Here is a 16,455-nt window from a genome sequence, read left to right on the forward strand (position 1 = left end):
CATCTGTGGACACTTTAAAAAAAAAAAAAAGTTGATTCCAGGTGGGTTTTTTTTTTCATTTTTCATGTTCTACTATTAATTATCATAAAAAGAAGAAGCTCAACTTACAATTTTCTGCTTCTGTGATTTGCAGCATCAGAACAACAAACATTTCTGAGTTCTCTCTCCTTCTTGACATGGTTGTTCTGTTTCCATAGAGATGCAGGACTTTATATTGCAGAGAAAAATGAGCCCACAGTGAGAAGAAAGTGTAAGATGAGCAAATATAACACCTAGACACTGCCTTGAGTTCATTAGATTAAAATGATACATGTTAAAACCTGCGTACTACGGAGAAACGTGGTGCAAAGTTGGTCCGACACTTAAAGCCACATTTAAAGGGAAATACACCAGGTTGTTACTGTATAGATCTATATGGAGTTACACTCGTATGCACAATTAGTTTTTTAGGTCAAATACACATTTTTGCGTCTCACTCAGAGACAAAATCATGACTCAGGGTTTGTCTGCTCTTTCTCCTCTGTTCAAAGATATGTCAGGTCATCTTCTAACCGGGAATTTACTGATTAATCCAGAGCTAATCAAACCAAACTGATATTCATCTCTGTCCTCCAGCTGTTCCTGTGGGCTTTGTGTTTTTTAGGGCACAAAACCAAAATCTGGAAATTAATGTTTGATGAGAAAAACAATAAAAGCAGCCCAGCACGGCTCTCGCTCTCATTACCCTTTTGTCCGACAAATCTAACGCTCGATGTTTCGCTTAAACCTTTTTAAGCTGCTTGTGGGCCCTTAATGCCGGCGTGAGGTCCCCGTGTAAACAGGTTAAAAGACATATTGGCCCGTCGCCCGCTAAGCTTTGCCCCCACCTCAGCTGAAGAGTCCCAGCCTCACGGCGAGCTTGTTTTAAACTCGCAGTTCACAGTTCTCTGCATGTATAAACAAACGGGGCAGAATGGATGCTGGGAACAATGTTGTGGGGCATAAAGATGAGGCTAAAAAGCATACCTGAGTGCAGATTAGTGTCGGATTTGATTTTCCGTTGACTTTTACATTTCCTCTGTCACTTAGATTCAGTTATCTAACTCATTTGAGACCCCACTTGTCATTCTGACTTATTTGTTTTGCTTCCTATTTGTTGGGTTGAAGCGGCTTTCATAAGACCCGTGGGGCTTTGTTGTTCATCTCGCCCGGAAAAATGCATTAACTCATCTCTCTCTCTCTCTCTCTCTCTCTCTCGTTTGCGGCTGCACAGCAGTTCTGCTTTATCATGTCTGTCTGCAGACAAACAAAGAAATGTTGAGAGGGCTTGTGTATTGTAGCAGAGCAGTTTGGAACAAATTGAAACTATAAATGCTGAATGCAGCAGCTGCTGGACTCTGGCCTGCAGGAAAGCAGCAGCATTACAAAACCATGTGGGAGGGAAGAGTAGTGATTTATTGACTTACTACTACTATCATTTGTAACAATGCTCCCACAGTATAAAGGACACAGTAACATCTCTGTGAGGTCGTGTTGGTTATTGTAAAAGAGAAAAACTCAGAAAACTAAAGCTGAGGTCAGAGTTTGTTTTTGATCTTTAGCAGCTTGGCGTGGTAGCAGTAGACGTGCTCGCATCCTCACAGCGATACCGTTTGTGAGTCTATTTCTGATTGATTTGACCTTTTGTTTGACCCAAAAAACCACCAGCAGGTTGAAAAACCATGTTGTCTTTCGAAAATAACCAAAATTACACCATTTGACAGGGCCAGAAACTGTAAAAACTGTGGTCTCCTCATCTCTGATGCCGGGAATCTTAACCAAATCTAAGCTTAAAATTGAGACAATTTATCAAAATCGCCTCTACATTTCTCATTAAAAAATTTCAATAAAAAATACACCACTCACTCAAACCACATTTTGTAAAAATCCAAAAAATCTACGTTGGTTTGTGCAACCTAAAAGCCATTCGGGACTCTCGTGCAATTAACAGGCTTGTGACAAAAATTCTGACACTTCTGAACAAAAACAACGAGTTTCTGTTTTTTTTTCTCCTGTCACATTTTTACTCACCGTTTCCTCAGTTTTTTATTTCAATGTAAAGTCACTGACCACCTTGACACTTAGTCATTTTACAAAAAACAGAACAGTTATATTTATATAATTAACTTCTTGGCCCAACTGTGAAAAGAGAACACACTGATGCAGTTCCATCCGTTTGTGGCACATTTAAACCTCTGAGCCCCTGTTAGTTTCTGTCCGTTTTCTGCTTCTGTCACAATGATCTTTACAAATGTCAAATTTATGGCCGGTTTATGACAAATTTTTAATGCGACATGTAAAATTAAGTAAAAATGTTGATAAAGTATACTGTTTTTAAGCTTAAATTTGGCCAAATATCGCAGAGGAGTAGATCAAGAATGTTTGGAAATTTAAAAAAATCAAACAGCTTTTCTGTTTTTCGGCTTGTAGATGTGATAAATGTAGGAATTTTGACATTTTTAAACTTCCAGGTGGATATTAGGCTACAGAGGATTAACTTGTTTGACCAAATTTCATGTAAATCCATACCTGTAAAAGGAAATTCTGGGGTCACTAAAGTCAGTAGGATCCATCCTCTGTGAATCTCTGTACAAAATTTCATGCCTTTCCATGGAAATCCTGCAGAGATATTTCACTCTGAGCTGAAGCGGTGGGCCTCCTAAAGCCTGAATGAACTGCATCCAAGGTAACACTTTGACTAATGCAGACGTTTCCTGTATCTGGGTTGACATCTCTATTTTGTCACATCAAGCCTTTAAATCCACGTCTACCTGTGTCAGTGTATCTGAGACGTTTAAAGAGCATCACAGATATGATTTGGTGCTGCTTACTCTGCTCACATCTCCGCTGAAATATGTTTAAAATATGCTTCCCACACAAGATTCGTCTCCGGTTTCAAACGTTCTGATGCATTTTTTATGTTTCAAGCATTTAAAGCTCCAAAAAACTCGCTGTGCAGTGTTAAAGGTGTTTTATATCGTCTGCCGGAATTTGGAGAGGCCATAAAAAAAGTGATGCAGTGGTTCATTTAGCCAACGGTTAACATCTTTACTACTGTACATCCATTTTCCCTTCGCACAAGTCTGGAAGCAACGCGAGTGTCAAGTCAGGACACGGTGCTGCTGCAGTGTTCATCCCCTGACTGATGTTCACGTTCCTTCATGTGGGCTCTGGACTTTTAATTTGTGTGCTCTCAGCTCAACAGGGGATGAAGCATATTTCACATTTATAAACTGGCTGTTTACTGCAGCAGCTAGCGCAACGGCTAGCTCTCATTTATCTCTTCTTCCGGATTCATTTCTCTCTGAGCTCCTTCACCACCTCTTCTCTTTTATCACATCTCAGAGCACACAGGCTCCTCTTTTCTATTCTCTTCTACATCTGACCTCACTGCCACTGCACTGTAAAAAAACGTTTAGTTTTTTTTAACTGCATTTTTTCAACACTAATTTTTTTTCCTGTTTTGTTAAATTACAGATAATTACTCATAAAATTACAGAAGAAATTTTTAATTTGCATGTTAAATCTGTCTTGTTCCAAATGGTAATTAATTATTTTCCAGAGTCTGATTGTGAAATGTCACTATTTTTACTACATTACTATTTACATCAGCTAAAAATAATAATAATAAATAAAGCTATCGTTCATTTACAGATAAAATTATGTATATTAAAGATTGGAAAATATTTATTTTTACTGTTTTTTCTTTACAACTCCAAATAATGATGTTTAGTAAACTCACAGAATAGAAGCACTCATTTATATCCCTTAAATAACGGGACAAAACTGAAAGTCCAAAGCAAAAATCTGTATTTTTGCAAATTCTAATTTGTTCTCATGCAACATTTGACCTTTTCGTTTTTCTTAACATTGTTTGAATCAGAAAAAAATATATATTTTCCAGCTATTTGTCATCGGTAAGGACTGAAAATTACAGTACATACCTTTTTTAAGACTATTACTTTACATTGTTTTCCTGTTTATTTAAATTATAGATGATATCTGCTAAAATCCCAGATAGAGGTTATTTACACCTTAAAAGGAACAGACCAAAGTTGTAATTAATGTCCACATCATGTATGTTTACAATTGATTGTTCATCCTTTTACAATATTTGAACATTAAATGACAACATTTTACAGATATTGCCCTGATTTAAAAAGAAAAATTATTATTTTAGGATTTTAAAAATAGTCAGTTATTGTTTAACTATTATTTTACAGATTTGCATACGTACAATTAATTAAAAGTAATATCTGGTAAAATCTCAGACAAAAAGTATTAAGTTCCATGCTAATTGTAAAGAATAAAACAAAAAATAAAAGCTAAAAATGTAAATAATATTTTAAGAAATGTGTTTTATAGTAGTTCATTCTCTGACAATGTGTGACAGGACAATTACGCTTTTTTACTGCATCATGTTTTTTTTCACTATTACTGTACAGATTTTCCCTGCTGTAATAAATTACAGATTATATCAAGTAAACTCACAAAACGAGAATTAGTTGAGATATTGACTATAAAAAACAGACCATAATGTACAATTTGTCGTACCAAACATCTGTATAATAGTAACAGGTTCTTTTCCAGTTTATCCTCATGTTTCCTCCTCCTGTATCCCTCCATCTTCTTCTTCTTCTTCTCCTGTCTTGGAATCAGACCTCTGTTTGAAGCTTTGGATCTCTGAATCCCCTCCAGCGTTCTCTGGAGAGTCTCGGCAATAAGTGGGCTCAGGCTTCAGTCATTCAGTCCTCTGTCGAACCAACAGGGCTGCTGGTTTGGTCGAAATCAACAGCAGCAGACGGAGAATGTCCAGCAAACTACGCTTTCATTTCAAATCAAACAAAAGCAGAGCAGTCTACAGACAAACAGTCATTAAAGGACTGTAAATGTCTTTTTGCTTTTTGGATTTGTATTACGATATCAGTTCACAGGACTACATCCAGATGTGGAAAGATGTGAAGAAAAAATGTAAATAAAATAAGAAAAAGCAACAGGTGGGAAGAGCCGGGTTTCCTCCTGACGAGACGAGAAAGACGACAGATTGAAGTAGACACAGAAAAAGGACATTTAAGAGAGACGGAGTGGAAAAGGAAGAGCAGCAGGAAAATGTAAAACCCCAAAGGTGGGGAGGTGCTGCAGAGAAGAGAAAAGATGCGATTTCTAACAAAAAGAGACACGACAAATCTGGATAAAACGAGCGTACAAACAGTCACAGGAGGGAAGTTCAGAGAATGATAAACAAACTGGGGGAAAATTAAGAAAATCGTCACTTTTCTCTGCGACAGATGAACAAAACCGCCTGACAATAGGAGCCACATTTGTATTCATGCTAACAGCAGCGAGGCAGCTGTTTGTAGAGTGTGAGCTGATTAATGGTGAACATTATCTGACACTGGAGGTCATTTTCACTCTGCTGCTCCATCGCATGGAAGATGACCGGGGCGGGAGGCTTCAGCTAATGAGACGAGCACTTTGCTGCAGTAATGAACGGAGATGATGAGACATAGAGCACAGTGAAGTGTGATGTTTGTGGTCATTTATCACATCGAGTTTATTTAGTTGGAACAATTTAAGACAACCTGAGTTCACAACAAATGTTTGTAAATCAAGCAACAATAAAATATGTGGAAAAAACAGGATAAAAACTTGTAAAATTGAAAAAAAAAAAAAGGTTTAAAAATACCAATAAATAAAGAAGAACATCAAAGTAACAGCTTGTAAGATCGAATTCTGAAATAAAATCAACGTAAGATACCAAATAAACATGTTTTACAACTTGGACGGTTGTGAAATACATTTGAAGTACTAAATAATAAGACAGGATAACAATCTATACATCCGAAATCTGAAATACTTACGAGACAAAAGAAGATAAAAACTTGTAAGATCAAATTTTAGAATACAATAAATGTGAAATTTTAAAATGAGACACAACAAGATGACATCCTATAAGACTGAATTCAAAAGAAATAAATATAAAATACCGAAAAAAGCAAGAAGACAAACAGGGTTAAAGTTTTTAAAATTCAGTTCTACAATAAAATCTAAAATACTAAAATGAAACAAGACAGAACAGAATAGCTATTTGTCAGATCAAATGCTATAATAAAATTAATATAAAATCCTAAAAACAAATGAGAAGAACAGTAGAACAACTTGAAAGATCAAAATCTAAACTGAAATACGTTTTAAATATAACAGGAGAAGGCATAGAGCTTGTAAAATCTAATTCAATACATATGTTCTAAATACCTATAGCATGCTAAAAAAAACAAACAAGACACAACAGTATAACGACTTGTAAGATTAAATTCTAAAATATTTATAAAATACCAAAAATATGAGACAAATCTGACTAACAACCTGGAAAATGAATATCAATAAAAAGCAGAGAGAGAACTGTCTTGGAGCCTCGAGCATCAATTTCCAAAATAAAATAATTTTAAAATACTGAAAAACTGAGGCAAGAGGAAATAACAACCTGTGAAATCAAATTGTAAAATAAAGCAAATAATTCCAATGAAAATTTGACTGGTCTCTCTTGCACATGTGTTTAACACCTGCAGTCTGAGTTTTGTTCTTTTTTTGTGTTTCTCTTCCAGGTGTTTCCTTCAACAGCGTTTACACTCAGATCTGGAGAGTTCTGCTACATTTGGCTGCGGATCCTTTTCCTGAAGTGTCCGATTTGGCCATGAAGGTCCTCAACAGCATCGCGTACAAAGTAGGTTGTTTAGGAGACTCTGCAGCTTCTTGATGACGATGTCATCAGGGAAAATTAATATTCACATTTTCTTCTGTCAATTTTATTTTTCAGTTTTTAATAAACATAGTCTTTCCAGTTACACCAGATGTATGTAAAATAACAATATATGTTGCTGTGTAATTTTATGGTAAACTATTGTTAAAGAACAAATCAGTATTTGTAAAGTAGGTATTTTTGATTTACAATTTAGATTTATTTTTAAAATTATTTTTTAGCACCAATGTATTTCCTGTAATTTAACAATCCAGGGAAAATCTCTAAAATAACACTTAAAAGATTTATTGCCATTTTTCAATCCTTAAAATAAATACTTTTTTATTTCAAATAACACCAAATATCTGTGCAATAATTATATTTTTGTTTGATTTAAACAGTTAAAAATATGTGATTTTATGGTCAAACATTGTTAAAGAACAAGCTACTATTTGCAAAAGTACAGATGTTTGGCATGGACATTAATCACAGTTTTATTTTTGGGGGTGTGAAGTTATTTAAATACAGTAAAGTAGTGCAATTTTGACCTTTTTTCAGTCAACACCTAATACTTAAATACCTAATACTTTATCAGTGATTTTACAAGTTATTATGTGCAATTGAACTAAAATAATAGAATATGTAAAATCACACTTAAAAAATGTTTTTCCTGTTTTCCACAACAATTTAGTCTATTTGACAACAATAAATATTTTTCTATAATCAAATTCATGAAGTACCAAAACAACGAATAACTGCAAATTTTTAATTTAGTGTAATTTTCAGTAAAATGTACAAAAATCAAGCAGGTTCAGGAGTTGAAAATCTGCGTCTAAATGATATCTACCCCTTTAGGATTTTCATTTCACCCCTTTATGCTGAAATGCATAAGCTGGGGCTCAGGAGCTACTCTCAGAGCTGCTTACGATGTTTAGATTCCCAAATTTGAACCTTCTTTTTCCACATTAAGTCATGCTAAAGACGGGCATCATCTAATTTCCTGGAATGTAATGTAATGAGCGTATTATAATTGACTTTTTGTCTCTGTATCCCCGTATGTCAGTTCGTTTCCACCACATGGTTATACAGTGAAAAAGATCCAGCTCACACTCTCTCCTCCCCTCCCGCTGGCATTTGCTGCCTGCAAAAGGCCATTACTTCTGTGCAAATGCAATTAAGGGCCAATGACTCCCCGAGGCTTGGCAGAGCCGAGCCTAGCGAAGAGGCTGCTGCTGTAACTTAAGAAGCTATAATAACCACTGTAGTCCACCAGCCGTCCAGACCCCAAGGCTGAATCTCTGCTGTTTTCCACCACCAACACCAATTGTCCCCTCAGTTACCTTCAGACGAGCAGCATCCCTGCAATAAAGCAGCAGGACGTGATTTACAAGTTAATACAACAGAGTATTATTCTGCCCTGACTGACGCACACGTTTCTAGCAATGATGTCTGCATCATTTATAAAACTTAGCTTTCTGACAGCCAACATATGGGAACAAGACGATTTTTATAGTCCCAATACAGAAAACAATGAGACTTGGTTCTGTAAAATTCTGCATCTTCCACTTGAGCTTTTGCTACCTCAAGATTTGATTTCTGATTTTACATATTAAGTCATCAGTTCTTGGGCTGTGATCTGGTGAAACTCATGAACAGTGCCGACATAAGACATCAACCATTGTATTTACTGCTCTAAGATACATGCAAACTGATCAACACACATTTTAAAGCAAAACATTCCCTCTTGTTTGTAATGAAAGACTTGACTTGTCTGATTTGTCACCGCTGACTTGAGACTGAGTTCTGACTCATCCCTGACTTGTCTCAGTAAAATTGAGATGCAGTTGTCTGTGACTTCCCTCAATTGTCTTGAGACCAGACTCTGATTTGTCTGTTTACTTGATATGTGATTCTTGTTTGTTTCTAACTTCTCTTGGTTGAGTTAGGACTTGACTCTTGACTCGACTGACTGATCTTGGACGACTTGAGAATTCAGGATTGACTTGCAGTGGGTTTGATTGTGTCACAACTTTTTTAGTTAACTTGAACTTATCTCAGATGACTTAAAGTGTGACTTGAACTTGACTTCACTTGGACTATCTTTGTTGTGTTAAAACGTAATTGACTCGCCAGGGTTTGGTTGAAAATTCTGACTTGACTTGCCCTAGTTTTGATGGAGTCACAACTTTTCCAAGTTGAAACTAGAGACTTGACTTGAACTGATCTCAACTGACTAGAAACTTGACTTACACTACTCTCACTTTGAGCTGAGGCTTGACTTGGACGTGTCTTACCTTCTTAACAGCTCTTCCACATGCAGCTGAGTGCAATAATCAAACGTAAACTGTACCTGTGTTATCTGCACACCTATGAACATATAGAAACCTACAATCACCTTTAAATGTCCTTTTTTCTACTCTTAATGAGTTATCACTGACAGATTTTTTCCCCAAAAAGCAGAGACAACTTAATCAAAGAACATCCATGTAAGTTCACCAGTGTTCACATTAGCCTAACAGGGATTCCAGCCCTTTCAATTAGGATTCTAAATGTCAGATGTTATTGATTTGTAGAGAAGCAAACAAGGTCAGCAGCTAATTAAAATGTACTTACTTCTCAGATTATGAAGGCAATAAATGCTTTTTTAATAGCCTCTCTTGCTGCATGATACTGGGGTGAATGTCATGAGGCGCTTATTTCTTTATTTTAATCTTGTATTTTAGCATCTGACCACACACAGATGTTTGGTGGTAAAGTTAAAGTAAAGAAGAAAATGTTTACCTTACAAAGAGCTGAATGAAAAAATGCATTTTTGTCTCGTCTTTTGGTTGGTATAACCTTCAAACTAAGATATGAAGATGTTTGCTTCTGCCTTCTAAAGCTGCTTCTGTTTACTGTAAAATGTTTCAAAACTCAACAAATGTTCTGCTCCTGACTGCAAGAGTAAACACAGAGTCTTCATGCACTCCCAGCATCAAGATTCAGTTGATTACTTTTAATAATTTTTTTTATGGCAATGTCACCACAACAATAGTAGAATTCTTAGTGTTAGCATGTTTTGTGACTGATGTGGCTAATGTTAGCATTAGCTTTAACCCTTTACGCTTCAGTGCGTCGTAGGTGTACCGCCGGCGGTACACTTACTAATTTGCATAGGAATTTCAAGAATGTCCGACGGCTGCAAACACGATTATACAAACACTATACGCCGATGGAAAGCTTAGATTCTCATGAATCCGCCGGTATAAACCACTTTCAGATGTGATTACCACAGCAGGTGAGAAAAACACATTTGTCCGACAAAAACAAATATCCATCTGTCCGTTCTCTATACACAGCTTCAACGCACACAGCGCGACTCACATTTCCGGGTTCATTATTACACACAGAAAAAAAGATTCCACAAAAAACGGCCATAATCCAACCTTTTGCATCCAGATGACACAAGCCAGTAAACTATTTTGTCCAAAACATGTCCTGAAGTCGGTATAAAATCCACGAATGGGTCGTTTTCAAGGAAATGCACCTCGCGATGTGCGTCCAATATTCCCTATATTTTTCATCATTTTTTTAATTTAAAAATAGAATATTAGCGATTTTTTTGTACTGAAAACGGCTGGAATTGACTGAAGCTTAAAGGGTTAACTTAAACTCTGCTGTTGATTACATCTGTTTTCTTCTCTCCTGCTCTCTGTGCTCACATAAACTACAGCTGAATTCCCAAAAAAGCTGTTTTTATTTACAAATTTTTCAATTGCTGTTGTCAGATAGCAGAACAAGCATGAAATAGTGACCAAAACGCTTTCTTCAGACTACATGGTAACCAGCTCTGCAGCTAATATACTGATTTTATAATCGCATCGTTGTATAAGGAAACTTAACAAGCACGAATTAAAACGGCAAACTGATAGCTCAGAGAGAAGTTAGATACAATAGAATGTCCTGGTCTTCCAGTTTCAGCGGCCATGTGTTCAACTGTTTTGCTTAGCGCAACCAATATGAGACGGAGAGATTTTTCTTCCTTCAGAGGGTGGAGACGGCAGCAGCTCATTGATTTTTAAAGCAAAACAACCCATTTAGAAAAGCCCCAAGACCAGGGGTTATACAGCCATACAGTCAGTCAGCAAGAATGAAGCGTCTTTGCAGTTTCAAGTTAAAAGCTTAAAAACACATTGTAAGAATATGAGACTTTAACTATTTTGCTGAAAGGGGGCACAGTATGGGACCTTTAAATATTTGATGGACTATGGCTTCAGTGTTCTTCTCCTTGGTTTGTTAACATGACAAGAATGGAAGTCATGAGGGGAGATTATGACTTAAGAGGTCTGAATCGTCCAATTTCCTTCTTCTGACACAGCAGATTTCTCTTTCCACCAACCACATCTTTGTCCTTTAGCTCACCATATATGCCTCCACCAGTGCACACTCACTTTCCCTTCCTCCATGTCATCAACATACATAAATGTGGTGTCAGGTTATTTCTCCATGCTGCCTCAATAATTCAAAAAGATCATTCAGAGGGTTTTTTCCTGAGCCGTCATCCTTTTTCACAGCTGTATCGTGGCCTGTGTGTACAAACCGGTTTGCTTGCTCAGTTCACTCGTTTTCCAGGCAATTAAAGATGGAGGAAGTGGGTTGAAACAGTAGAAACAAGCTGTTTCCCAGCGTGCAGCTGAGCAGCTGGTAGAGCCGATTAGCCCCGTTTTCCCGCTACCGCAGGAGTTTTGCATATTACATTTTATGGAGAGCTTGTCACCAGATAAGGAGTGTGGCCTCCTGCGCTATCATGATGTTTGTTTACCCCATGCTGACGATGAGCAAACGCTGATGAATAATCCATGACCGTGTTGCGTAAGGGCAGCATCTTAATTGATGAGCTTGCAGCATAGCATTCATGCATTCAGCGTGTGGTAAAAGGTGTATCTCTGTTTCTTAAAGGTCCCATATGGTGAAAATCCATTTTTAATGTGCTTCGTATATGTACCGAGATACAAATAAGTACTGTGAAAATATGAAGATGTCTAACCTTGCCAGCAAGTTGATTTCTCGCGATATTTGTGAGTTCACAAATCTCTCAAGAAACCATCTTGTTCCGCTCCCGCATTCACTGTTCGTACAGAGCCAAGTTGACACGGGCCAATCACGCAGCAGTATTCGTGTGTGGGGCGGGATATCCGGGTGTGAAGACGACACCAAGCGCCAGTAGATCAAAACAAACATGGCAACGGAGGACAACGATTGCGTAGATGCTGCTATTAAGTCAGTTTTAGCTGAATCTCCTATCGCTTCTTTGAAGGAAGAACGAGAGGCGCTTTGCGCATTTCTGGATGGTAAAGATGTTTGTGCTTTTTTACCTACAGGTTTTGGTAAGAGTTTAATCTACCAATTGGCTCCGCTCGTTGTGAAGATCCCGCGATTGGCTAAAAACAAACCTGTCAGAGGCGGGACATACTGTTGCATTGTCCAATCCGTGCCTCTTTCCTCCGAACAGATTTACATGGAGCGGTCCCAGATTGATATTGTGGAGTACTATCAAGTACTACACAGTTATTAATCTGGCTATTGCCAGGTTAGAAGATGTCTACTACAGCGATTCTTCAAATCAAGCAGGGACAAGCAGTTTCAACATTTGTTTAAAATTCCGGATATCAGTGTCATTTTTATTAGTTGTAGTTGCGCTGTGACTATTCTGGATTCAGTCAGAATGACAGTTACACCGAGTATATCTGTAATTCAGTTTTGTCAAATAATAATTGCAGATATCTCTATCTTCATCTTCAAAATAGCTTAAAAGCGTGATGTAGATACCTTGAACTGAAACAGATTAAAGTTATCTTGAACTAGAATTAAAACCAGTCACAATTAACGTTGGATACCTGAAACTGGGATCACAGCTAGTCATAATTCTGCGGCTAAATACTTGATGTCTGCAGTGAGACGAGCTATTCTCATATACATATTTCATGTTTCTGTTGTGAGACAATGGAATAGAATTGATGACTGAAATGCAGTTGATTAACACCACATGTTAATTAGCCATCACTTCAGAACCATTTTCTAGCTTTTCTGGACTACAAATATATTAATTTTGTAACTGCACTGTCTAACAATCCCGCCGAACACAAGAGCTGAAAGCAACATTTGTGTTCTGATTTCAGTGACATTTCCATGTAAAATGATGCTCAGAGAGAAAATTCAAAGCAATAAAAACACACACTAATTCATGTGTCAGCTGCCGTATGGTCAACTGTTCAGCTCTGTGCTGTCAATCACGGATACAGAGAGAGTCTTCTTCCTGAAGCGGTCGGGGACAGGAGCAGCTCATCTGCATTTGAAAGCCACAAATGTTGAAACAACCCATTTAGAAAAGTACTGAAACCAAGAGTGATACAGTCATGGTGAAATTAACCATCTTTGCAGTGTTTAAGCTGAAAAAATGATTAAAACTCGTCCAGCCAGCGTGTGGTTTGTTTCTTAAAGATCTACTTGTGTGTGCTGCAGTGCAGATTTCAGCTTTGCCATTATAAAAGTCTGTTTTTGTGCAGAGTGTGTGTTGTCTTCACATACTCTCACTGCATGTATTCCGCTTGTATTTTGTCGGGAATCACCACATCCTTTATCTCCATCTTTTTTTAATGCTCTTCTCATCGTATTGATCTCATTGTGTATGAGTAGAAATGCTGCTTCGATTAGTGATAGAGCTATTTTCCATTATAACATTGTGAGTTGGCTTTACATCTGATTTGTTTCACTTCCAATTGCCTTTTAATGAAGCACTAACAGCTTACCCTTGTAACGGATGTCTGCTCCCCGTCACAAATGCGCTATATCGTGTGTGTAAACTTTGCAATAAAAACTTTTCTCCTTCCCTCTCAGCCTTTTAGACGCACTCACAAACAAATGCTACTCGCTCCAATGTTGTAATTAGCATAGAAATCGGATCAAAGGCAATCCTGGATAGTAGAAAGTGTTAGCTTGTGTTAACTAGATTTACGCTGCACAGAGTTTTCTCTCCACCTGGCTCGAGTAAACAACAACTCTGCTATTCATCAGTGACGCTTTGCCTCTATTGTCTTTATTAAGTTTACCCCTCCCTTGTGTGTAGCCATTAGATATCTCACAATGAAGAGGTTATATTACCTGCTCCGCTTAATGGGCTAAAGTTCCTCGCAAATTTAGGAAAACTTTGTAAAGTGGTGGACTTTTTATGCAGCTGCGGCGTAAAGGAATATCCAGATTTTAGATTTTGCTTCTAATCATCCACAGATTTCTCTCTGAAATAGCTGGAAAATATGGATTTGTACAAATCGACCTCCAAATCCAAGTGTGCTCATCAACATGATGGCTGTTTTCTCCTCAGGCGACCATGAACGCCAGGCCTCAGAGGATCCTGGACTCGGGATCGCTCACGCAGTCGGCCCCAGCCAGCCCCACCAGCAAGGGCACGCACATCCACCAGGCGGGGTGAGGACGGATCTCTCACGCACATCAACACCATCGTACACAGAAAACTCATTACAGTAAAACCCCCAAAGCATATGCATCATGTATACAGCCCACTTAGCCGTCCTGTTAGCAAACTAAAGATGCATCATGCTTGTCAGGAAAAGTGCATTATGGCAAAACGTCCCTTCTCACTGAATATTGTATAATAGCTGCATGAATTAAAGCAAATTCAAATCACTGATTAAACTACTGAAAACACATCCAAAGGGGATTAAAATTACATATTAAAGAGTTTCTTTTTTTCTGCCTTCACACTCTGAACCCCAAGCAGTTTTGTTTACTTGTCACATTTTTACTCACTGTGGTTTCCTTTTTTTACTGCAATATAAAATCCTGCACCTCTGTGGAAACAGCACAACCTTGAATAGAAGTAGGGAGAACTCAAAGATGGCTTCTCTGTAGTATGACACAGTTATAATGCCACAAAGCATAACGTCCCATCCCTCCCCCTCTACACCTCTCTACCTCTACCCTTCTTCTACCTGCATGCCTTTTAATTGCCCCCCTGGGGATAAATAGAGTTGTCTGACTCTGAGTCTGCCTCTCCATGTCTCTACCCCTCAACTTCTACCTTTCTACCTCTACCCCTCTACTTCTCTAACCCTCTGCCTTCTGTCCCTCTCAACCTGCCGACCAGCAGGCAGATGGTTCCCCCACATAAAGAGCCGTGTTCTGTTAAAGGTTTCTTCCCTATTAAAAAATGTTTTCCTTGCCACTGTCGCCTTAGGGCAGCTCTGGGGCTTCAGGCATAAGAGTTCTGTAAAGCGTCTTGAGACAATTTGACCTGTAACTGGCGCTATATAAATAAAATAGAATTGAATTGGATTGAACATGAGAAAAAAGGAAAGCTGGATTTCTTTGATCATTTATTTTACTAAAACTGGAATCAACATGTACAGTAGTTTTCCAAGTGCTCACAGGTGTTACCAATATTAGAGAAACGGCTCTATGTAGTGTAGATATTTTACTGCTTGCATTTTTAAATTTGTTTTCATACTTCTATCTGTACTATGTAAACACAGCCTGCAGTGCAGCCAAAAACGTCCTGGAATGTTATCATGTGGTTGTCGGCTACAACTGATGGAGGGATGAATGGACTTATTTATATATTTATGGATGTAGAGTTACATCAAAGCCATTTTAAGTCATGAAGGGATTATTTTCATGAAAAAAACATCTAAATATGTAACTTTGATACACAGAGATGACATTTTTATGGGTTTAGTCAATAACTAGAGGAAGACTTTAAGACAGAATGTGAATAATTTACACATTTATTTATAGCCTGTGTGTCTAAAAATGATTTTCTCTGTATTTTTGGTGTACTTTTCCATACATAAGAAGCCACTTTCAGTATACAAATGTCTAGTCCTCAAATAGAATACAAGACAATACAGTTCCTTTTACTGTCATTGCAAATTTTACAGCAAAATAAATTCATGATCTTTCAGTGCATTTTGAATGAATAAATGTATGTTTTATGAATAATAATAAATGTGTGTTGTGTTACAACTTTTACTCTTTCAAACAACATTTTTAGAGAAAAGCGTTGTTTTGTTTAGTCTTGTTATCTAATCTAATTTTTTTAGTTGCAGTCATTTCACACTCATAATTTTACACGGTGTCCGTATTGCTGCAGGTAGATTCCCGCAGCATCGTGTACGTCTAAAACAGGCCATCCTGCAGTACACTGACTGCGATTTTACAGTTCTGGTTATGTAGAAATTTCCTGTGGTCGCATTTTGCTGAATTCTTTCCAGAGAAAAGTGTTGTTTCAACACGATGCAGTTTCTGTAGAGGCCTGTCCTCACCTCGCCCCTCTGTTCCTGCAGTGGTTCTCCACCGATGCCCAGCACCAGCAGCTCCAGCCTGACCAACGACGTTCCCAAACCCCCCACCAGAGAGCAGCCGACCACCCGGCCTCCATACACCCCCACACTGGGAGGACAGGCGCCCCACTCCCACCAGTTCCCCCGAACCCGCAAGATGTTCGACAAGGGACCAGAGCAGGTGGAAGAACCTTAATAAACCCTTCGACACCGCTGGCAGGGAGCGTTCCCACAACACCTCATAACGCTACCTACGAGTTCTAACAATTTTTTGAAGAAAACTTTAAGTCAAATGTTCAAAAATCTTTTGAAGTATGTTCATATTTCCAATCTGTTCCTATAATGTAAGGTTGTAATATCAGT

General features: G+C 37.9%; 1 protein-coding gene across 3 annotated transcripts in view; it reads left to right on the forward strand.

Moving 5' to 3' along the window:
* The window catches only part of rptor (regulatory associated protein of MTOR, complex 1), a 234,618-nt gene that overhangs the window by 184,992 nt on the left and 33,171 nt on the right, over nucleotides 1–16,455 (forward strand). For all 3 annotated transcript variants that reach the window (XM_022193050.2, XM_022193051.2, XM_022193052.2), the window contains exons 22-24: nucleotides 6,624–6,742; nucleotides 14,118–14,221; nucleotides 16,096–16,273. In XM_022193050.2, coding sequence (XP_022048742.1) covers nucleotides 6,624–6,742; nucleotides 14,118–14,221; nucleotides 16,096–16,273 — 401 coding nt within the window. The remainder of the gene's footprint in view (nucleotides 1–6,623; nucleotides 6,743–14,117; nucleotides 14,222–16,095; nucleotides 16,274–16,455) is intronic.

Source organism: Acanthochromis polyacanthus, chromosome 3 (genome assembly GCF_021347895.1).
Source record: "Acanthochromis polyacanthus isolate Apoly-LR-REF ecotype Palm Island chromosome 3, KAUST_Apoly_ChrSc, whole genome shotgun sequence".
In the NCBI taxonomy this organism is placed as follows: Eukaryota; Metazoa; Chordata; class Actinopteri; family Pomacentridae; genus Acanthochromis; species Acanthochromis polyacanthus.